Genomic DNA, 24610 nt, shown 5'->3' with positions numbered 1-24610 from the left:
GAAATGATTATTTCAGTCATGCTAATCAACATACACACCCCCTCACAAAGTTACTATTTTGTGTGTGTGTGACAAGAGCACACACAAAATCTACTCTCTTAGCGAATGTCCAGTATTCAATACAGTATTATTAACTGTAGTAATCATGCTAAGCATTAGATCTCTAGACTTATTCTTCCTATTAACTGCAACTTTGTATCCTCTGACGAACATCTCCCCATTTCCCCCACCTCCCCACCCCTGGTTAACTAACTATCTACTCTCTGCTTCTATGTATTCCACTTTTTTAGGTTCCACACATAAATTGAGATCATGCAGTATTTTTCTTTCTGTGTCTGGCTTATTTCATTTATCATACTGTCCTCCAGGTCCATCCATGGTGTCACAAATGGCAGGATTCCCTTCTCTTTTAAGGCTGAATAATAGTACAATATCATTCAGCACTCAAATTACACAAAACGATACTATCTATTGAATACCTCCCAAAGGCACACATATAGCCAACAAATGGGTGGAATTATAAGACCATATATTAAATAACCTAGAGTGGGTGAGATGGTGCCTGTGAAAAAAAGGGAAATGGAGAAGGGGGAATGAGAGTAAAGGGGAAAATAAGAGAAAAAAATGAAAAGGCATTAAAAGGTTTGTTAAACACGTGCAAATATTAGAAATTTCATTCACTCACTGATTCACTCCACAAACATTTGTGCACTTATTATGTGCCAGGTACTATTCTAGGTACTACTTACAGAACAGTGAATCCAAAAAGGGCAGTCCTATGCTTATAGTTTATGGTGTACAGAAGAGAGAAATATTTAAAATACCCTAAAAAAGACTGTGGACAGTGAAGAAATGTCATTAAAAAAATCAGGTGACATGAGAAAGAGAGACCTACCTCAGATTAGGTGGTCTGTGAACATCTCTGAGGAAATGACATTTATGCAGAGAGGTGAAGATTGCTTCCTTCCTAGCTTGGGAACAGGAAGGGATGATTCATTCCAGGCAAAGGGAACAGCATGTGCAAGGGTCTGGAGGGAGTATGGACCATCCCGTGGAGGAAGTGAAAGAGGATCAGTGTAACGGAAGAAAGGAGCAGCAGGAAATGTGGTTAAAGAGTTGGGGTGGCGGGCAGGCAGAAGGGGGATAGCAGCAGGCTCACAGCCCAATATAAGGAGTTTGGATTTTATTCTAACTGCAATGAAACCATGAAAACATTTTAAACAGGGAAATGGTATGACCTTATTTCCAATTTATTTCATTCTAACTTAGCACCCTTGCAATATGCTCATATACTTTTACAAACTTGCAGAAGAAATATTTTTGCATTTTTTTCTTCAAGGACCCCCAGAACTTGCATAGACATCAGGTCCCACATAACCCAGCTCTGTCTGAAAGGGGTAAGTGCTATGTTAGAGACCAGTCTCAAGGTGCCAGAAAGCCACAGAGAAGCAACCTTGCCAATTTAGTACCAAGAGTTCTTTAATGTCAATGGATTTTTTTCTTTCGTTTACACTGTATGATAATGTTCAAATTTGTGCCCTGGTCTAATCACAGAAATCATGAGTACATCAGCTTTGCTTGAAAAAGGTGAAAGATGTAGATGTATACAGCTTTCCCCCTATTAGTGGCAGGAAACATAGGCGAACAGTCCCTGTTTGTCTCAGACAGCCTACACAAAGATGCCTCCTATTGTAACACAGCAATGAGTCATGGAGGTAGGTGCACATGGCACAGAAAACTGAGCAAGGGAGAGTCGTTTATCCAGAAGCTAAGGCACCTTAACACACATATCCACCGCCATGACTGGAAACTACCTTACCAAGCTTCCTTCGGCCTTCTCTACCCAGTAACAAAGGTATCAGCAGGTAACATTCATGGAAGGTTTCCTACTATTAGCTCATTTAATCTTCACAACTACTCTAAATAGGTTCTATCATTAGACCCATTTTCATAGGTGAAAAAACTAAACCTAAGCCCGAGAGAGATTCGTCCCAGGTCACAAAACCACAAACTTAGCCTGACTCCAGAATCCAACCTCTTAACCACTGTTTAGAATCTCCCAGTCCCACCCAAGCGTAACTGCCACCAACTCCAGGAGAGTTTCTTCTTTTCCTCCCAGTATTGTTTTCTTATAACAAAACTCCTCCCCTTTGCAAGAACACAGCAGTGGTGTCACAATTAACAACAGAAGGTACTTCCACTCAGTACCCTCCTCCAAATCAAACGGGAGCACGATGATCAGGCCACAACATTCAAAATTTGTCCTGTCCTTCCCTGCCCTGGGGGGCTTTCAGACTATTTTAAGGGGATAAAATTCTGTACACTAAAACTGAACCAATCTTTGCAAAGTAATCCACTAACCTGTACAAGTTAATATCATGCAAAACAGACACTACAGTATTGAAAGGAGTTTGGGGACTTCCCTGGTGGCGCAGTGGTTAAGAATCCGCCTGCCAATGCAGGGGACAAGCGTTCGAGCCCTGGTCTGGGAAGATCCCACATGCCGCGGAGCAACTAAGCCGGCTCGCCTAGAGCCCGTGCTCTGCAATGAAGAGAAGCCCCCGCACCGCAACAAAGAGTAGCCCCCGCTCACCGCAACTAGAGAAAGCCCGTGCGCAGCAACTAAGACCTAATGCAGCCAAAAATTAATTAATTAAAAAAAAAAAAAACAGAAAGAAAGGAATTTGTCTGAGGAATGTGGTTGAGCTCACATCACAGGTCTGTCCACCACTGGCCTTGTGATCATTACAGGGATGGACAGAGCCACCAAGCCAACAGGTCCCCAGGCTATTAAAATTGAGAGAGTCAAAGGAAGGTTACAGAAATCACCAAAGGGCAGAAGATCCAAGCCTAATCTATTCATTTCATCAACTGGCTTCCTAAAGTCTCCAGTGTGCAGGTAAGAGTTAAGAACTAAATCTTTTTTTTTTTTTAAGAACTAAATCTTTTCTGGTTATTTCTCCAGCTTGCCGGGTCTTTCTCCCTCAGACAGTCTTGTCCCTTATCCAGGACGCAAAAGAGTTGTGGGAACTCAGAAACATCCATGAAACAGCCGCATCATTGTTCAATGAAACAAAGTACTGGTTTGTGAGCAACACTGGAAGCTGCAGAGATGGAGCACCTTGTGTGTGATTTCCCAGACCATGGTGTCATGTCTCAGGTCGGAAGTTAGGGCTTACGGTCAAGCAAGGAACAGCCAGGAGAGACACTGATGAGATTTGTTTAATGAATGAATGAATAAAAAGTCAGATGAAGAAAAGAAAAACCGCTCCCTTCGAGACAAGAGAGTTTCCAGGAAGGCCAAGGAATGAGCCCCCAAAGTCGACAAGCGAAAATCCACTGTGATGTCGGTGTACACACGCCCCCGCTGGCCAGGCAGCGGCCGCAACTAGGCACTCCCAGCCCACAGGTGTCAGGTAGGAAGGTGAGGACTGCTCACTGGTCCCAACTCCACACTCTACACCGAGTTGGTCTCAAAGACGCAGATGCGATCTTAATTTTTCCAAGACATCTGCTCCCTTCTCCCGGTTACAGGCCAGAATTGCAGAGGATCTGGGGGGGAAAGAGCTGGGTAGGGGCGGGCGATGAACCGGTTTTTACTTTTTAGGGAGAAGGAAAATGACCAGAGATCAGGGATGGCTGAAAGGGTCGGGAAAGGGGTGGGGATGGGGGCATCGCGACTCGTTGGGTCCACTGACTGGTCTTGAGTCAGGCGCACAATCTGTGCTTAGTCACCGATACCTCGGCGGCCGGGAGTTCCTCGCGCCTGGCAGCCCAAGACGTACGTGACGACCCGAGCGGAGCCCCGCGCGCCGCGCACACCCGACTCGGCTCCTGCGCCCGGGCCCCGGCCTCCCCAGCCCGGCCCCGGTGCTCGCCTCCCCCCAGACTTACTCCGCCGAGCTGGTCCCATTAACCGCGGAGCCGTCGGGGGCCGGGTTCAGCTGGATGGGCGTCGGCTTCTTCTTGGGCATTTTGGACCCGGGGAAGGCGCTCTCAACTCCGAGGGGAGGGCGGCCCCTCTTGCTTCCTCCCTCTGAGCTGCCCCGCGCCCGCCGCGCGGGGCCAAGTCAGGGCCGCGGGCCCGGGGGCTGCCTTCGGGGGGCGCGCCCTGCGCGGTCCCTTCAGGGCCGAGGGGCCAGTGCCGGTCTCGGGAGACCCACGCCCCACTTGCTCGGCTCACAGGGAATCGAAGGGCTTCCCCGCCGGCGCAGCACGGCAGCCCGGGATTCCCTCCCGCTCTCCCTCAGTCCACCGGTCCCCGGGGCTCGAGGGGCCCCGTCGCGCGCGCACCACAGCGCTGCTCCAGCTACAGTCCGGGAAAGTGCGCCGCCACCACTGCCGTGTTCCAAGCGACTCGGCGCAGTAGTCCCAGAGGGACTGGAGGGCGGGGGAGGGGTGGGGAAGGATAGGGAAGGGGGAAGCCTTGCCCCCCGCCCCCGCCCCGGGCAGCTGCGTTTTCCACACTCCCACTCGGCTCCGCCCCTTTTGCCTCGCCGGCAGCCAATGGGAACACGCCTCGGCGGCAGATGACGCGGAAATACGTCACGGGGCGCGGCGCGCTACTCTGGGGGCGGGGTCCGGCGCTGGCTCCACCGCGCCCTCTGCCGCACAGAGGCACCCAGGTGGACGCACCGGGAAGGGAGGTGACCTGGACCGAGTTGGTCGCCACGCGGTCTCCTCCGCTGGGGTGAGTGTAGCCCACGGGCCGAGTCATGTTGATGGAGATGGAGTAATAAAACGAATAAAGAAAAGGACCCCTTCTTATTTCTAGAGGCAGCGTCGAGGAATAGACAAGTTGTCCAGAGACTCCTTGCACCTAAGGAACAGGCAAGTAGAAAGATACATATAAAACGGTAATACACAGTACTAGTCTACTGACGAGGGTACAGGGAGATGGGTGTTCAATGCTGATGAGACTTTAAATTGGGGCAACCTTTTCTGAGAGCAGATTGGGAATGTATTTTTAAAGGCTTTGAAAAAAAAAAAAAGCCCTTAATAATAAGCCCAATAATTCCAGTTCTATAAAACTTGAAGAAATAAGATGTGAATAAAGAGCTTAATGAGATAAAAGATGATTCAGGTGATTCAGAATACACAGTCAGTCCATCTCTTCCCCTTTGCCCTTCCTAAAGTATTCAGCCCTAAAGGCATTAGGTGTGTAAAACAATGTAAGCCTCTGCACGTGGTGGTCCAGAGCAGGGTGTAGCCACCCAGCTGTTTGCAACATATAGAGAGTAAGGTTCCCTTTTCATTTTGTAGCCCTTGGTACTGTTTGAAGTTTTGTTAATATGTATATAAAGTGTTCGATTTAAAACATTTTTTATAAATTGTTTAAAGATTAACATGAGAATGTAAAATAGTGCAGATAGTTTGGAAAACAATCTGGCAGTTCCTCAAACAGTTAAATATAGTTACCGTATGACCCAGCAATTCCACTCCTATGTGCTCAAGAGAAATGAAAAACATATATCCATACAAAACTTGTACACAAATGTTTATGCAAATGTATGGCAGCATTTTTCATAACAGCCAAAAAGTGGAAACAACCCAAATGTCCATCAACTGATGAACGGATAAACAAAATGTGGTACATCCATACAATGGAATATAACTTGGCCATAAAAAGGAATGAAGTGCTGACCCGTGCTATAGCATGCATGAACCTTGAAAACATTATGCTAAGTGAAAGAAGCAAGTCACAAAAACCCACATATTTTATGATTTCATTTATATAAAGTGTCCACAACAGGCAAATCTATAGAGACAGAAAGATTAGTAATTGCTTTAGAGTTTGGTGGGACAGTTGAGCAAGGAATAGTATAATAGAATGATAGCTAAAGGGTAAAGAATTTCTCTAGGAGGTGATGCAAATATCCTAAAATTGATAGTGGTGTTAGTTTCACATCTCTGTGAATTTATTAAAACCATTGAATTGTACACTTTAAATGGGTAAATTGTATGGTATGTGAATTGTCTCTCAATAAAGCTGTTATTAAAACAACCACCACATCAACAAGGAAATTCAGCGGAAAAATAAAATAGCTAACAGAGTGTTGAAGAACAAAGCTGGAGGATTTACACTACCATATATCAAGATTCATCTAAGACTGAGTATTTAAGACAGTATTTAAGGCACTGGCACAAGAACAGACAAATAGACCAATGGAGTAGCATAGAGTCTGGAAACAAACCCATCTGTATTTGATCACCTGATTTATGACAAAGATAACAATACAATGCAGTGGGGGAAAGGGTAGCCTTTTGGATAAATAGTGCTGGGTCAATTGAATATCCATACGGGAAAAAAAATGAGTCTTGACCACTACATCACATCATACATAACAAATCAACTGTAGATGGATTATAGAACTAAACACAACTTTTAAAAGAAAATACTGGAGAATATCTTCATGACATTAGGGTAGGCAAAGATTTCTTAAACAAGACATACGTGCGCACACACACAAACACAAATCATAAAGGAAAAACATGATAAATTAGACTACATTAAAGTTAATTATTTTGACCTTCAAAAAGGGTAAAAAGACGGCGGTCCAGTGGTTAGAACTCGATGCTTTCACTGCCGTGGCCCAGGTTCAATCTTTAGTCAGGGATCTAAGATCCTGCAAGTCACGCTGCATGGCCAAAAAAAAGGGGGTGGGGGTAAAAAGAAAGAAGACATTTGCAACATATATTGGAAAAAGAATGCATATGTATAATATATAAAGAACTCCTACACCTTAACTAGAAAAGGACATGAAAAGAGCCTGAATTTCTTTAGTTATCAGGAAAATGCAACTTAAAGCCACAATGTGAGTACCTAATGCCACTAAAGTATACACTTGCTAATGGTCAAAATGGTAAAATTTTTATGTATATTTTACCACAATAATAATAAAAAATTCTATAATACTACACTTACTATTCTGGCTAAACTGAAAAGGCTAAGTAATATCAAATGTTGGTAAGATGTGGAGCAACTAGGACAGGATTCTCTTACACTGATGGTGGGAGTATAAATTTGAGCAACCAGTTTGAAAAACTGTTTGGTAGTATGTACTATAAGGTTGAACATCTGTCTTATGACCCAGAGATTCTGATCCTGGACATTTACCTACAGAAATCAATATATATGTTCACCAAAAAAAAAAGGTATAAGAATATTCATAGCACCACTATTCATAATAGTTATTAGGGAAACAACCCAAATGTCCATCAACAGTAAATGGATAAATTGTGGTAAATTCATGCAATGGAATACAGCATTGTGAAAATAGACTACAACTACTTGCAACAATATGAATTAATCTCACTAACATCCTGTTGAGTAGAAGATAAGACACAAGAAATATATATATATATGCTCAAAACTGACAAATCGAATCTATGGTGGTAGAAGTTGGGATAGTCATTATCCTTGAGGAGGAAAGTAACAGGAAGATGAGTTGAAGTAGGCTTTTAGGGTACTGGTAATGTTTGCTTTCTTGATCTGGGGGGAGATCACAGGAAAGTGTGTTCCAGTTACGATTTATGTTATCTTTCAGTAAAACAATCTATGTTCTGGATCTATGTTACCCTTCAATAAAACAATTACTAGAGGAAAAAAAAATTACTCAACATCACTAATCATCAAGGAAATGGAAATCAAAACCACAGTGAGTTATCACCTCACACCTGTTACAACGGCTATCATCAAAAAGACAAGCCATAAGTGTTGGCAGAGCATGGAGAAAAGGGAACCCTTGGGTATTTTTGGTGGGAATGCAAATTGATACATCAAAAAAACATAAAATTTTGGAGGTTTCTCAAAAAAAATAAAATTAAAAATAGATCTACCAGGGCTTCCCTGGTGGCGCAGTAGTTGAGAATCCGCCTGCCAATGCAGAGGACAAGGGTTTGATCCCTGGTCCGGGAAGATCCCACATGCCACGGAGCAACTAAGCCCGTGTGCCACAACTACTGAGCCTGTGCTCTAGAGCCCCTGAGCCACAACTACTGAGCCCACGTGCTGCAACTACTGAAGCCCACGTGCCTAGAGCCCCTGCTCCACAACGAGAGAAGCCACTGCAATGAGAAGCCCGTGCACTGCAACGAAGAGTAGCCCCTGCTTGCCACAACTAGTGAAAGCCCACGCGTAGCAATGAAGACCCAACACAGCCAAAAATTTAAAAAAAAATAGATCTACCAGATCTATCTGGTAGAGATATCTGCACTCTTGTGTTCATTGCAGCATTATTCACGAGAGCCAAGATATGGCAACAGCCTAAGTGTTGGTCAACAGATGAATGCACAAAGAAGACCTAGTGTGTAGACAAAATGGAATATTATTCAGCCATGAGATAGAAGGAAATCCTGCCATTTGCAACAACGTGGATGGACCTTATATTAAGGGAGATGAGTCAGACAGAGAAAAACAAATACTGTATGATCTCAGTTGTATGTGAGATCTAAAAAGCCAAACTCAGGGAAATAGAGAGTAGAGTGGAGGTTACCAGGGACTGTGGTGGAGGAAATGGGGAGATATTGGTCAAAGGGTACAAACTTCCAGTTATAGTTAATAAATTCTGGGGATCTAATGTACACTATGGTGATTGATTATAGCTAATAATACTGTATTATATATTTAACTGAACGTTGCTAAGAGTAGATATGTTCTCACACAAAACAGAAATGGTAATTAGGGGACGATATGGAAGGCTTAGCTAATGCTATGGTGATAATCATTTTGCAATATATAGCTGTGTCAATTCAACATATTGTACACCTTAAACTTACACAATGTTATATGTCAATTATATCTCAAAGCAGGTGGAAAAAAGAAATCATGAGAAAATTTTTTTTTCCCTCAAAAAATAAGTCAGACTGACTGAAATGTATTTTTATTTATCTTTTGTTTTTTAGATTGAAAGAAAATATCAGCCTTTCTCACATGAAAGCATTTAGGTCTTCTGAGTATTTTGTGGGTTATTTATTTAGGCTGTGCGGGGTCTTAGTTTCGGCACGTGGGATCTTTAGTTGCGGCATGGGACTTCTTAGTTGCAGCATGCAGACTCTTAGTTGCAGCATGCATGTGGGATCTAGTTCCCCGACCAGGGATCAAACCCCGGCCCCCCGCATGGGGAGCACAGAGTCTTACCCACTGGACCACCAGGGAAGTCTCTGTGGGTTTTATTTCAAATTTTGTGGGTTTTTAAAAAATTATGTAACTAATATCAGCTTATTATGTGGGGGGGAAAAAACTAGAATAGTATAAAAAAGATAAGAACCATTCATGATACACTACTCAATGATAATTTCTCTTTACATTATGGAGTTCATAATGGTGCTCATTATGGTGTTCATCTCAGCCATACTCACACAGTTGATACTATAGGATCAGTGAACTTTATGATACTATCAATTTATGAGTTTTATTTTAGAGACAAGTCCATATTTTCTTCTTACAAATTAAGATCTTTTATTCTCTTATTATGACAAATTCAGTTGGGAAATGCAAAATTAAAAAAAGTCATTATTGTAAACAGAAGTTAATCCATATGAAGCAATTCTACCTTACATTTTTTCTTCATTTTAATACCAGTTTTTTCTGTTCTCGAGTCATGAGAGAACTCTGACTCTTTATTAGAGGCTTTTACTACCATTAACTCCCTTTGCCTGTAATTCATTCCGTTCAGGGTGGGGCTGATTTTTTTTAATGTTTAAATAAATAGCTAAGGAATATAATCCATTGTCTAGATTTTTAAGCTCCTGCGAGTTTGGCAAGCTGTTCCTATTGAGTAACTGAGTGAAGGGTCACAGTGGGAAGGGTAACACTGCCTTCCCTCCCCCTTCAGAGGAGGTACATCCGCTTCCCGGATTCTGGATGTCAGACGTTCCAAATGCAGCGAAACCACTGGGTTATTTTGGGAGCCACTTTTAATGGTCACTTGCCCTTCATTTAAAGGAAAAGGTGCCTCAACAAGGTGAGGGCTGATCCAATTTCAATTGCTGTCTAAGGATGTGGCTTCAACCAGACAGGATGTCAGATCTGGCACCTTTTTTTGGAGGGGAGTGGGTGTAGGGACCTCGCCCTGGCTTGGCATCCGAGAGAGGAGATGTGGTACTTTGCTTTTCACCCTTGGGGAGAACAGTGAAAGAAGATACACTGGGACATGCTAGCTTCCTAGATGGCAGCTGTGGAGAAGGAAGTCTTGACTTCCTTTGGAATCAGTCCAGGATCCTGGACATTCTTAATCTCTAATCTGGTTTGAGATGAAACAAATCTTTCCCAGGACATTTATTTGAATGCTTATCATCACTGGACTTTTTTTTTTTTTTTTTTTCCATGCTTTCTTCTACTCAGTGGGAAACCCCTGAGTCATCCTTTTCCTGCCAAGTGCTTTGCAAAGATTACAAGCAGGAAATTTAAAATGAAAGTGACCATTTAATCTACAGAGATTTGGGAGCTGTGATAAGAGCATATATGACCTACATGGGTAGAGCCATCATAACATCTGACTGTCAGTCTTTTTATAATTCACACTCTTGCTCAGAGGTCAGGTCACCTTACAGAGAGTTTAGAATTTGCCTTAAAAAGTGTCATCTCCAGCAATGAACTGTGCATGACATGTAGTCTGGGTTTATGTATATTTTAAGATATTTTAAATTATATTGATTGATACATCAACGTGTTTTGGAGTTTTATATACTCCCAGGGAGCAAGGAATCTCTTCTCTGCGATGTGTCAGATTGTTTTCACTGTACAGTCTCATAAAATATAAAGTATTGTTACTGTCATTATAATGATAGCACCGTTGTGTCATTAGAATTACTACTGAGCCGTACAGCTATTTATTCTTGCTTCTGCATGTGCTTTCTCTGAATAGACAGACCTTTATAACTAGATCCTAGTCTAGTATCTGATATGGGGCTTCTGTGTAAAGAGAATGGGAGACTGAGTTCATTTTAGAATTTTAGAGCTAGACCATAGGGGTCAGGGTATCCAATCACCCCATCTTATAAATAGCAAAACTGAGCCTCAGTGAGTTTGGTGGTGTCCTTTATGGTTACATAGCTAGCTAGGGGTAGAACAGGGACACATCTTCTAATTGCCAGGCTAATGATCTTCTAAAATGTCTTGGTATCTTGCCAAATAATAGATAGGTAAAATTAGTTTTATTTGATAGTCGTCAGGTAAGTTTGTTTGGCTGTGACATTTTCAAGTATCTGCAGCTATAATGACACTAAAGATCTTGGTCATGCCATAAATAACAATAATATGATTATTTTTCCTTTATCTACCACCCCTTTCTCTAATTTTGACACATACTTTCAGTTTCAGGTGGTATCAAACCATATTTGGCATAAGTTCAATAGATTTGAATAGATCATAATCCACACTTCTTTAAAGTTCTATGAATCTGGGGCCAAACTTAGAAACTGACATATCTAGAGTCCTTCAAACTTAGTTTATAAACTGTTGAAAAAAAAAATTTCATATAATGTCCATAATGCATACAGTTCAAATTTATTTTAGGGAAATAATCAGAGATGTGCACAACAGATTTATATACAACAGAGATGTATATTTCAGCATTACTCATAATAACAAGCTGTAGACACAAATTAATTTTTCTTTTATACTCAACTTGTTTGCTCTCTTTTATTGAATTCAGTGTTTTTTGTTTTCTGTTTTTTTCCCCCTTGGAAGAAAATACAAGAATTTGTTAACAGTAATTACCTTTAGAAAGAAAGACTTACTGAGTGGGAAGAAAAGCTTTCACTTTTTATTTTGTACCTTTTTGTATTTTGTTAGATTTTTCTGTCCATATAAATGAACTGATATTTCCTAGGCAGGAAGATTATGGGCAATTTTTGCTTCCCTTCTTTGAATTTCTCTGTGTTAAAAAAGTAATAGATTATATTATCTTTAAAAATTAATGTCCAAAAATAGAGGATTTTATGATACATCTACATGATGAAATTTAATGCATCAGTTTAAAAATCTCTCTTTAAAAGAGTAATGTAATGGCACGGGAAAATGTTCCAAAAATAATGACAAAAGCACTTATAAAAATTATGTACATATGAGCACCATTTTATTATTAAAATACAGTGTAAATGTATATGATGGAGAGAGAGAGGGAGAGATTGAGAGAGAAAAGACAAAGGAAATATCTCAAGATGTTAACAGTGTTTATTTTTAGGAGGTAAAAGTATGGGTGAGACTATTTTCTTTTTTATTTTGTGCTTTTCAGTATTTTCCAGATTTTGCTGGTGAGCATTTATTAGTTGATAGCGCCTCAGACTCAGTCCCTTTTTTTGTCTACATTCTCTGCTTACATGACCTCCACCATCTATATGTTGATGAGCTCCCAATTTTATTACTGCTGGTCTAGACCTCTCCTCCTGAGTTTCAGACACACAGCCAACTGCCTCCTTGGAATTTCTACTTGGATGTCTCAGTGGGCATCACAAACTCAAAATACCTCAACTGGAGCACTTGATTCCACTCCCTCACCCCACTCTAATCATCTTGATTTCTCTCTTCCCAGCACCACCCACATCCAAACTGTCAGAAAACTCTGAAGAGTCCTGCTCTGGCCCTGGGCTTCAGAGCCTCCACTCTGGTCCTGTTTTTTGTTTTTTGTTTTAAAATATTTATTTATTTATTTATTTGGTTGTGCCGGGTCTTAGTTGCGGCAGGCGGGCTCTATAGTTGTGGCACATGGGCTCCTTAGTTGCGGCACGCATGTGGGATCTAGTTCCCTCACCAGGGATCAAACCAGGGCCCCCTGCATTGGGAGCACAGAGTCTTATCCACTGTGCCACCAGGGAAGTCCCTCCACTCTGGCCCTTGTCTGGCCACACCCCTCACCACACCATGAGGAGTCCTCAGGGCCAAAGGGTCATGCCTGCACAGAGCCTGTGCCCCAGCTTCTAGACCATTCTCTGGTCACCCAAGACTCCAGAATTCCCTGTCTAAACAGTGCAGGGCCTGCAGGGATTCTTTCCCTGGTCCATCCTCCTGAGAACAGAGCGGCACACTACGCCCAGGTGTGGACTCCCCTAGGCCCAAGTGTGGCCAAGGAACTATTTGAAAGAGGTGTGGACAGAGCTTGGCTCATGGGTTGGAAGTCCACGCACCTGTGGGTGAAAACCCTTGCAGTGTGGGATGGACTTGGAGGGGAGATGAGAACAGGGAGCAGAAGGAGGAAGGCTGGGGGGCTGGCTCTCCCCGAGGTGCATTATGGCATTCCACGGAATCTGAGAAATCTCAATTCCATCTTAGACTTCCATGTTGTTGTGAAAGTATATTTTTCAAGATAGGAGGATAGAACATATTTTATTTCATGAACTGCAGCTTAATTTATCACTGTTGCATAGGTAAGCATTTGGTATTTGGCCTCCATTTGACCTTTTGCCCTGGGTCCCACAAACATCAGGAATGGGGCTGCCTTTAAGTTCTATCTTCCAAACATAAGAATCTTAACTGGACCTCTGCTTTCTCTCTGGCTGCCTAATAGTCCATTCTCCATAGAGCAGCTAGAGGATCTTCAAAAACAAACAAACATTAGTCTCCCACTTAAGGCCCAGCAGTGGCTCCATCTCCAAAAGCTTCATCAGAACTTACCAGCTCTGGAACTTCCTTGGTGGCCCAGTGGTTAAGACTTTGTGCTCCAAATACAGAGGGCCTGGGTTCGATCCCTGGTCAGGGAACTAGATCCCACATGCATGCCACAACTAAGAGTTCACATGCCACAACTAAGGAGCCCACGTGCCACAACTAAGGAGCCTGCAAACTGCAACTAAGGAGCCCGCCTGCCGCAACTAAGACCCGGTGCAACCAATTAAATAAATAAATAAAATTTTTTTTTTTTTTTTTTAAAAAAAGAACTTTCCAGCTCTGCCTGCACCAGACCTCACCTCATCCTATTTTCCGCCTTAGTCACCAAACTCTGGCCACTGTGACCTTCTTTCCTCCTTCTGAACACACCTGCTTGTTCCTGTTTACTCAGTGTGGAGCAGTCTTCACCCTTTGCTTGGCTGCCTACTTCTTTCTGTAGACTGTGCCCAGGTGTCACTTCCTCATCCTCAGTACATTGTCCCTCTAGTCGCTCTTTGTCACAATACCACTTTGTTTTCTCCCTTCGTTATCTTCTTTGTTTATTTACTTGTTTATTTTTTGGTTCCCTGTTGGTTCACCTCATCTGTCACACTCGCCATTTCATCACTAGCTCTGAGAACCATACCTGGCATATAGACAATCAATAAATACTTGTTGAATAGATAAACCTTCTCTTTCTGGCCAGACCCTGTAGACAATGTCCCAGGGCATATAAATTAAGCAGCATGATCCAGTGTGATCTCTGTTTTTAGAAGATATTGGTATCCAGAAAAGTTTGGGTTACACTATAAACCAATGGCAAATTAGTTGTGGCACGGGCTCCTTAGTTGTGGCATGCAAACTCTTAGTTGCAGCATGCATTTGGGATCTAGTGTCTCACCTGCCCAGGCTCTTTCCATAGCAATGTGTTACCTGCCTGAGAGCTCCCTGAACCCAAAGAATCCTTCCTCCTCATGTGTTTTTCTATACTCTGTAAAACTATCTGTTGAATCGTCCTGTTTTAGAAAAGGAAAAATCCTTAGCGAGTTTCTAAAAAAACTCCATCTGTAATGTACTGCAGTGCCTTCTTATAAAAAAGAAATATTTCTTGGCTTTTACTCAAAACTTTTTGTCCTAACTTTTCTGCCCTCATAGGCAATAAAAAATATGTAATTTTTTCACATGAAATTATTTTGTTTTACTTCAAGACATTTAGCCATTTGCAATGTAAACATAAAAAAAAATTCTCACCTTGAAGGACTAAGACTATGGGAGAGAACAATTATAAAATAAAATAATCAGTTAATTCACATGGCCCTTTTTAAAAATATATATTTATTTATTTATTTTTGGCTGCGTTGCATCTTTGTTGCTGTGTGCAGGCTTTCTCTAGTTGCGGTGAGCAGGGGCTACTCTTCGTTGCGGTGCACGGGCTTCTCACTGTGGTGGCTTCTCTTGTTGCGCAGTATGGGCGCTAGGCATGCAGGCTTCAGTAGTTGTGGCATGTCGGCTCAGTAGTTGTGGCTCGCGGGCTGTAGAGCGCAGGCTCAGTAGTTGTGACGCACGGGCTTAGTTGCTCCGTGGCATGTGGGATCTTCCTGGACCAGGGCTAGAACCCAGGCCCCCTTCATTGGGAATGCGGAGTCTTACCCACTGGACCACCAGGGAAGTCCCTTGTTTGGTTTTGTTTTGGTTTTATTTATTTTTTTAGTACAAAAAATAAGAAGAAGAAGAAGAAAAAAGTGATTACTCATTCAATTTCTGTAAGGTAACAGGTCCCAAATTCAGTGCTATATACCGTTGAGAACTGGGAACTCAATAAATACATTCAAATTAGTTTAAATTCTATTGAGGGAATTTTCTTCTGTATTTAAAAAACATCTCTTATACTTTGAACCTTTTTTTACAGATCTATTGAGACATAATCATATGATAGATGGCATACGTAGAAAGGACATTTGAACAGTTTTGACATATGTGGAGAAACCATCACCACAATCAAGATAATAAAACACATCCACTACCTCCCAACAGTTTCCTTGTGCCCCTTTAGAATCCCTCCCTCATCTGCCCATTGCCCTACTATAGTTTGCATTTTCTAGAATTTTATTTATTTATTTAAGTTTTATTGAAGTATAGTTGATTTACTATGTTGTGTTTAATTTCTGCTGTACAGCAAAGTGACTCAGTTATACATATATTTTTAATATTTTTTCATTATGGTTTATCACAGGACCTTGTTGTTTATCCATCCTATACATAACCAGACTTTTATATAAATGGAATTTTATGGTATGTACTCTTTAACATGCTTTTTTGGGGGGGTCTGGCTTCTTTGAGCATACTTACTGAGGTTCACCCATGTTGTGTGTGTCAACAGTCCATTGACTGCTGAGTAGCAAGCCATTCTATGGCTATGTCACAATTTGTTTATTCACCTTTTGATGGACATTTGTATTGTTTTTAGTTTTTTGGCTATTACAAATAAAGCTGCAATGAACATCTGTGTACAAGTCTTTATATGGATACGTTTTCATTTCTCTCGAGATACCCAAGAGTAAAATGACTGGGTCATACAGTAGGTGTATGTTTAACTTTTAAAGAAACTTCCAAACTATTTTCCAAAGTGTTTAAACTATTTTACATTCCCATCAGTAGTGTAGGAGAGTTCCAGGTGTTCTACACCTTTGCCAGTATCTGGTATGGTCAGTCTTTTAAAATGTAAGTCATTCTGTTGGATGCATACTGGTACCTCATTGTGGTTTTAATTTATACTTCCCTACTGACTAATGATATGGAGCATCTTTTTATATGCTTATCTAATATCCGTATATCTTCTTTGGTGACGTGAATGTTTCAATCTTTTGCCCATTCCCCACCCCACCCCACCCCACCCCAGTCCCCACACCAGGGATCGAACCCGTGCCCCCTGCAGTGGAAGGGCGGAGCCTTAACCACGGGACCACCAGGGAAGTCCCTCTTTTGCCCATTTTGAACTGGGTTGTTTGTCTTATTCTTGAGTTGTTTTTTTTTTTTTTTAAGAGTTCTTTATACACTGTAGATACAGGTCCTTACTCAAATATATGATTTGCAACTATTTTCTCCCTGCCTGTGGTTTGTTTTTTCATTTTCTTTGAAGAACAGAAAGTTTTTAATTTTGATGAAGTCCAGTTTATTGATCTTTTGCAGTTCATGGTTTTTTGCATTCTATCTAGGAAATTTTTTTTTTAATATTTATTTATTTATTTATTTTTGGCTGTGTTGGGTCTTTGTTGCTGCACGCGGGCTTTCTCTAGTTGCGGTGAGCGGGGGCTACTCTTTGTTGCGGTACGCTGGCTTCTCATTGTGGTGGCTTCTCTTCGTGTGGAGCGCGGGCTCTAGGCATGCGGGCTCAGTAGTTGTGGCTCGCAGGCCCAGTAGTTGTGGCTCGCGGGCTCTAGAGTGCAGGTTCAGTAGTTGTGGCACACGGGCTTAGTTGCTCCGCAGCATGTGGGATCTTCCCGGACCAGGGCTCGAACCCGTGTCCCCTGTATTGGCAGGCGGATTCATAACCACTGCGCCACCAGGGAAGTCCCCCTATCTAGGAAATTTTGCCATTCAAATGCCATCAGGGAAATTTTCTTTCATATTTTGAATAACATCTCTTAAACTTTGAATCTTCAAAATACGCTCCTTGGTCATGAAAACACTTAAGGAACGGCTCCCCAGCTCCCTCATCTGGTGAGGGTGTGCTGTAAAGCATTTGAACCTACAACATTTTAAAATTATGAAAGCGTCAAAAGTAATCTAAAGCATTTTTCCTTTTTTCAAATATTTTTTCAGAAGTGCAAAATACCTTACTATTGGGAACACAGAAGAAATAATTTAAAAACATGAGACCTGAAAGTCAAATAGTACTGGTCTCAGATGGCTTGTTTCTAGTCCACCACACCTTGAGTATATTTTCTTATCACCCTTTGTTTCCATGAAATTCTATTTGAATGGAGGTTAAGGGCATTTGACTACCTTAATGGATAGCACTAAAGTCCTCTTAGGGAGAGAAGTGTTCTTGCTGGGAAGAATACTATATTTTAATAAGTGCTTGAGGTTGGTGAGCACCCACCTACACTGCCTCCCACCCCTGTCCTGAGGGTGTCAATTGTCTCCAAGCTTAAGAAGATGGGAAAATGGTCTCCATAACAGAGGAGATGGGAAGGAGAGAGAAAAGGAGGGAAAGTGGCATGGAGATGAAGGCTTTGCCAGATATGATATAACCCTTTCTCTAGGCGTCCCACAAAGTAGGGTACATCTACTGAATGAGTGACTTTTATTGTGGTAACTGGAGAAAGGGCCTAATTTGAAACAGTTCAGAACAGAAATAACATGTGAGATTCAGGAGCTCAGAGGCCCAGATGACCCTGAGAACCTAGGTCTCACTGGGTATTTACAAAATTCTTGGGAAGGCCCTCAACTTTCACAGAAAGTGGAAGTGATGGGGATTTGAGTTCATTGTACTTAACCTTTGAGGAGTAAGGAGACCCCAACTGATAGTCTGGACCTTTGCATGGTACAACCTCCAATATCACAAATTTAAACACGCTACCCTTTGACCATAATGCGCTTACTTGCTCAAGTGCTCTCCTGGAAACAAACTTTAGGCGCCATCCAGAGCTCAGCTTCATTTAAGTCTTCACTCAGTCTCCTCCTGTCATTACTCTATCCAGTTCAGATTCCAAGGTCCATCACTTCCTGCAAATACTTCAAGTCCCTTGTTCCTTTTTCCTTCCATTGCACTTACCTGGGAAAACTTCAGCCACGGAGTGACTCAGTCATCTTCTCTGATTCTTAACTTCCTATCAAAAACCTAATAACACACTTATATCTAAACGCCTCATCCTTCATATTTGAGTGGAGAGAAGTGCTGCCATCAAAGGCTATCCCTTCCACCTGTCCTCTCAAGGTCTTTGTTCCTATAGACACACACACATATATATACAAATACATATGTAACAATACATATCTAAGAATGCATATATAAAATATATGTATAAGAATACTAAATAGGGCTTCCCTGATGGCGCAGTGGTTAAGAATCCGCCTGCCAATGCAGGGGACATGGGTTCGAGCCCTGGTCCGGGAAGATCCCACATGCCACGGAGCAACTAAGCCTGTGCGCCACAACTACTGAGCCTGCGCTCTAGAGCCCGTGAGCCGCAACTACTGAACCCCGTGGGCCTAGAGCCTGTGCTCCGCAACAAGAGAAGCCACCGCAATGAGAAGCCCGTGCACCGCAATGAAGAGGAGGCCCCGCTCACCACAACTAGAGAAAGCCCACGCAGCAACGAAGACCCAATGCAGCCAAAAATCAAAAAAAAAAAAAAAAAAAAAAGAATACTAAATAGCACCACTGTTCTGTTCAGAGTTGCAGAAAACCTCAAACCATTTCAAATGTTTATCAAACAAGAGAATAGTTAAATAAATTGTGGTACATTCAGTAAAGAATTGTACAGAGCAGTGAAAATTTTCTAAACTACAGCTGTGTGAAACAACATGGAAGAATCACAGAACAAAATATGAAGTGAGGAAGTAAGCCCAAGCTGATTGCATACAGTTTGATACCATCTTTATAAAGCTCAAAAACAAGCAGTATTAAACAACATATTGTTTAGGCCTATACCTATATACAAAAACTATTTTTAAAAGGAATGATAAATAGAAAATTCAGGACAATGGTGATCTCAGTAGGAAGGGGAATCAGAGAAGGGATAAACACAGAGTTAGATGTAAGATGTTGGCTAGTTCTTAGGTTGGATGGTATGTTCACAAGTATGTATATTCTATTGTGCTTTATAACATACATAGATATTATATATATTATACTGTAGGTATCAAGTATTATATAAAAACAATATTTAAAACCTTTTAGGAGCTATGAAAAAAAACCTATGATGAGATCCTTCTGTTCAAAATAGCTATCTTAACTTTATTTTTCAATTTCCCCAACATTTTTTTATGCTTCTGTTATTTCTCTTATTTTAGGGCACCTTCCCATCCAAATCCTACCTAATTCCAAGATTCTGGTCAGGTTCCAGATCTTTCCAGAAGTTTTCCCTGACTTCTGCAGCTCTTGTTCATCTTTCTTTCCTCAAGCACTTTAACAACTTTTGGGTTCCAAGCAAATCAGCACGTAACTGTATATTGTCTTCTATCATTTATAATTGGTCAACGTGTGTTAGGGCTCTTCATTGCAAATAACAGAATCTGGTCTCATTAGCAGTTTAAACAGAAAAGAAATTTATTAAAGGATACAGATGGCTCCTAGAATCTCTGAGTGGGCAGGAAATGAGGCTTGGCAGCTACACCAGGCTGATGCCAAAACTGTGCTGTTCTGTTGCTCTAGTGGAGACTCTCCTGGTGCCACCACTGGGCAAAAGTGCACTTGTACTCTCACCGCTGACACTGGACACTGAACATGACCCCTAGCACGTCTAGCTCTGCTGCCCTTGGAAGCTGGGTTTTTTTTGCCAGAATGGATCGCAAGCAGTGCCTCCATCTTCACTTCACCCTCTTCTGACCTGCAGTCTCATTTTGTTGTGGAACTGGGGTACCCAGGATATATCTAGCTGTGTGGAACCCTGAGAAGATGAGTTTTTTGCTTCTATCTTAGGGATGAACTCATAAGGGAGGAGCTTCCAAACATAGAAAAGGTGTTTCAAGGGTTATCTTATCTTACCAATATGGCTTGTTACCTAAAACACATAACACTCAATAAATACCTGTTGATTTATTACTCTTCAGTATCCTCCATTAAAACAGTACCTTTGGGATCATCTAATCCAGGGGTCCCCAACCCCTGGGCCATGGATAGGTACCGGTCCATGGCCCGTTAGGAACCAGGCACACAGCAGGTGAGCGGCAAGCGAGCAAAGCTTCATTTGTATTTACAGCTGCTCCCCATCGCTCACATTACTGCCTGAGCTCCACCTCCTGTCAGCATTATGGTGAGTTGCATAATTATTTCATTATATATTACGATGTAATAATAATAGAAATAAAGTGCACAATAAATGTAATGCGCTTGAATCATCCAGAAACCATCCTCCCCCCACTCCACCCCCATCTGTGGAAAAATTGTCTTCCACGAAACCAGTCCCTGGTGCCAAAAAGGTTGGGGACCACTGATCTAATCCATACCTTTTGTCTTACAAAAGAGCAAACAGACTCAGAGCAATAAAGTGATTTTGATCGTGGTCAGACTTTTAGTTCTTAGTAGAGCTGATGTTATGGTTTAAGGATGTAGTCCAGGAAAGATCCCCAAAGGTCTAATACAACGTACAGTGATGTAATAGTCTTCTTGTGCCGAGAACTGCTTATGTGCCTTATTGTGAAAGTACTAGTTATTCACATTCTTAATATTTTTGGAAGCACTCTAAAGTTCTAGATTTGCAAAATAAAAACATTCGTTTATTTTTTTCTATTTTATTGTTTGTGGCAGTCTACTAATTTTCCCCCAACATCTTTTCACCCCTTCTTCCACAGTAATAGAAACCCTGAGTTTTTACTGGGCCATGACCACCAAGAATAAAGACTATATTCCCAGCCTCCTTTGCAGCTGTGTGTGGCCATGAGATTACATTCTGGATGTAACCAGAATTGTCGTATGCATCTTCTGGGAAACGTTCTTAAAATGTTGAGTCATGCCCTTCTCTCTTTCCTCCTTCCTGCTGACTGGAATGCAGTTGGAGCTCTAGAAGCCATCTCAGACAATCAGGTGAACTTGAGAATGGAATGCTCACGTGGTAAAGCAAGAAAACAGGATACCAGTTTCCTAACACCATGGAGCACCATACCAACTATGAACTTACTACCTCCAAACTTCTTGTACGTGAGAGACAAACTTTCTACCTTGTTTATTGTTATTTTAGTTTATTTAGTTTTAGTTTTTTCTGTTATTTGTAGCTGACCAGATCCTAATTAATAATCCCTGGGCTCAGGACATGGAAGCAACCTAAGTGTCCATCGACAGATGAATGGATAAAGAAGATGTGGCACATATATACAATGGAATATTACCCAGCCATAAAAAAACGCAAAATTGAGTTATTTGTAGTGAGGTGGATGGACCTAGAGTCTGTCATACAGAGTGAAGTAAGTCAGAAAGAGAAAAACAAATATTGGAATCTAAAAAAAAAAAAAAAAGTTTCTGATGAACATAGGGGCAGGACAGGAATAAAGACACAGATGTAGAGAATGGACTTGAGGACATGGAGGGGGGAAGTGTAAGATGGGATGAAGTGAGAGAGTTGCGTTGACATATATACACTATCAAATTAGATAGCTAGTGGGAAGCAGCCGCATAGCATAGGGAGATCAGCTCCATGCTTTGTGACCACCTACAGGGGTGGGATAGGGAGGGTGGGAGGGAGGGAGACGCAAGAGGGAGGGGATATGGGAATATATGTAAACATATAGCTGATTCACTTTGTTATATAGCAGAAACTAACACAACATTGTAAAGCAATTATACTCCAATAAAGATGTTAAAAAAATAAAAAATAAAAATAAAGACACACCAAAATATTTGCTTGTTAAAAAAAAAAAAATCCCTGGGCTCGTCACCTTGATTACTAATGCTGATGCAGACCCAACTGGGTGATACGATCCCAACTTGGGCATGTTATGTACAAGGCAGGGGCAAGTCGATGCCACAGTCTTGAGATGGAGTCCTCAAGTACATAGCAAACCACTACCACCAGCCAGTCCAGTACTTACCTAAGTGATAAGCCCAAATAACACCAGCCAATAGATAAGACACAGAGACTTTGCTTTTTAAATGTGGTTTAGAAACAGTTCATGGTCTTTTAGTTTTAAAAGATTTACCCCATTTTTCTTCTTTCAAACCTCACCTCTGGACTGGGTTTCCAGCTTTCCAGAAAAACTTTTACACTCTATACTCAATCCGTGTTCTTTGATAGTCTATTTTTCCTTTAACACTATTCACTCTTTTTTTTTTTTTTTTTTTTTAGCTCTTTCAAATCATTTTAATAACCTGGGAGTGATTCGAAGTATGAGAAGATTCAAACATTTTCCCTTTAAAGGGGATGCTACCATCATTGCCTCACAACAAGCATGATCAAAGGCAATGATGAGACCGGATTCCAAAGAGCAAGGGTCGTAGGAAGGCTTCAAGGCTCACGGATTGGAGAGCTTGGTTTCAGAAAGTCTCTCGAAGGCTAGCAGGCAGAAGAGACATGAAATTTTAAAAGATCCTCAGAGGATGGAGCACGGTTTCTGGGTCATGAGCACCTTGAAGTGTCTCTTGATGGTGATTTGGTGTCTAGAATATTTATCTGGGGAGAACCGAACAGGATGGGCCGAGCAGGTCTGTTGTCCCATAGGGTCAAGCTTCTTCAGCATATAGACCCGGTTTCCCAGCTCGTTGAGGTAATACTGGAGAAACCCGACCACACTGAAGCCAGAGGTTCCAATTCCGTCTGCAGCTCCTCTAACTGACAGGCTCATGTGTTTTCAACACTATTCACTTTTTAAAACATCAAACAGTTCTAAAAGTTTTAATGACATGGCCTATGAGAAAGTTATTTTTTTATATTTCTGGTGCAATTGCTAAGGAAAATATATTTCTAGTATTCCTCACATGAAAAAGAGGACAGTCTTAGACATTAATATGTCAGTGCCTTACAACTGTGCTAGTTAGATTCAGATAGACTTACAATCAATTACCAAAGCCTTTACATTTTCTAAAAGGGTCAATTTACAAATTATATGGATAATAATAGGTAACATTTATTAAGTACTATCATTTAATCCTCCTCATAACCCTGTGAAGTAGATACTATTATTAATAATAAGGAACTGAAGCACAAATGTCAACAAGTAGTAAATGATGAAACTGAGATTCAAACCCTCAGAGCTTCAGCTCTGGGCTTTTCTGGGGGGCGGGGTGGCATATAACTTCTTAATTTCTCAAAGTGCTTTTTTTTTTTTTTTTTTTAGCCAGGCAGATGGTGGGATCTTAGTTCCTCCACCAGGGATCAAACCCATGCCTCCTGCAGTGGACGCACTGAGTCCTAACCACTGGACTGCCAGGGAATTCCCTCAAAGTGCTTTTATTTTACTTTATTAGACATAAAGTGGAGAATATAGACTGTTATCTGGATAATTAGAAGAATGCCTCTTGCCTCAGTTACCCGGACTCTTGAAGTTAACATATTTCCCATTTTAATTAATGTTAATTTTGTAAATTGCTTAATATATTTTATCTTGCATTTATAGAAATAAAACCATAAAATTAAGGAAAATGTGGTACATATACATATTTGCATACATAATTTTAGATAGAGCTTGCAATTTACTTTCTCTTATTCTTTTCACATATTCTATAATTTTAATGAAATATTTCAAGCTACAGAAAAGTAGAGAAAGAATGTAGCAAACACTACTCATCTTCTTGGTCTGTCAAATCTTGATGCTATAGTTGCTAAAGGTAACTTTTTTTAGTTTTCTGAATAATTAACACATTTATGTGTTCCGAAAAAGTATGGTGTTAAGTCCCCATCCCACCCTGTCCCGTATGTCCAGTTCCCATCTCCACAGGTCTTACTTATGTATTTATTTTCCCCCCAGTTTTTTGTGTGCGTATGTGTGCAAGCAAATATATATTGCACGAATATATTTGGTCTCACTTAAAAAAAAAATTAAAGGTAACACATTTTTGACATTCTTCTTTGTGTCCACAATCCTAACACTAACTCTTTACTGCCTCTTTTCTCGGCTCATTATTCAAATATTAATAGAACTCTTATGTTCAAGGAATTTTGTTAGTAACTCTGAAGAATCGGTAGTTTCTCATCAAATTCTGTTTGCCTCCATCCTTCATATTCCATCCACAACCCAGTTTTCTAAAAACCTGAGATCTACTTCCAAAGTCTGAAGTACATAGAGCACGACGAACACGAACATTACGCGGACAAGGGGACTAAACTCCTCGGAAGAATTCGGGAGGGCGGAAGCGGTAGGGAAAGC

The 24610-nt window shown here is 41.3% G+C and overlaps 1 protein-coding gene, 1 long non-coding RNA gene and 1 pseudogene across 3 annotated transcripts in view; 1 reads left to right on the top strand and 2 right to left on the bottom strand.

Annotated features, from left to right (window-relative positions):
- The window catches only part of MAP2K1 (mitogen-activated protein kinase kinase 1), an 80570-nt gene extending 76136 nt beyond the window's left edge, over positions 1-4434 (bottom strand). Inside the window, exon 1 of the mRNA XM_068554092.1 lies at positions 3895-4434. Within this exon, the coding sequence (XP_068410193.1) occupies positions 3895-3974 (80 nt within the window). The 5' untranslated portion in view covers positions 3975-4434. The remainder of the gene's footprint in view (positions 1-3894) is intronic.
- Positions 4435-4614: 180 nt separating this feature from the next.
- Positions 4615-23796, top strand: LOC137759909 (uncharacterized). Of its 2 annotated transcripts, XR_011073215.1 has the most exons (4): positions 4615-4690; positions 4775-4830; positions 21307-21448; positions 23582-23796. It is a non-coding gene; the product is annotated as an uncharacterized lncRNA (long non-coding RNA). The 2 variants fall into 2 exon arrangements; XR_011073214.1 differs by lacking the exon at positions 23582-23796 and having other exon boundaries at positions 21307-21910.
- Positions 22838-23089, bottom strand: LOC137759901 (H/ACA ribonucleoprotein complex subunit 3 pseudogene; annotated as a pseudogene).
- Positions 23797-24610: the final 814 nt, after the last annotated feature.

The sequence above is a fragment of the Eschrichtius robustus genome, chromosome 1 (assembly GCF_028021215.1).
Source record: "Eschrichtius robustus isolate mEscRob2 chromosome 1, mEscRob2.pri, whole genome shotgun sequence".
Taxonomy (NCBI): Eukaryota; Metazoa; Chordata; class Mammalia; order Artiodactyla; family Eschrichtiidae; genus Eschrichtius; species Eschrichtius robustus.
This window is presented reverse-complemented; position numbering and strand designations above follow the sequence as displayed.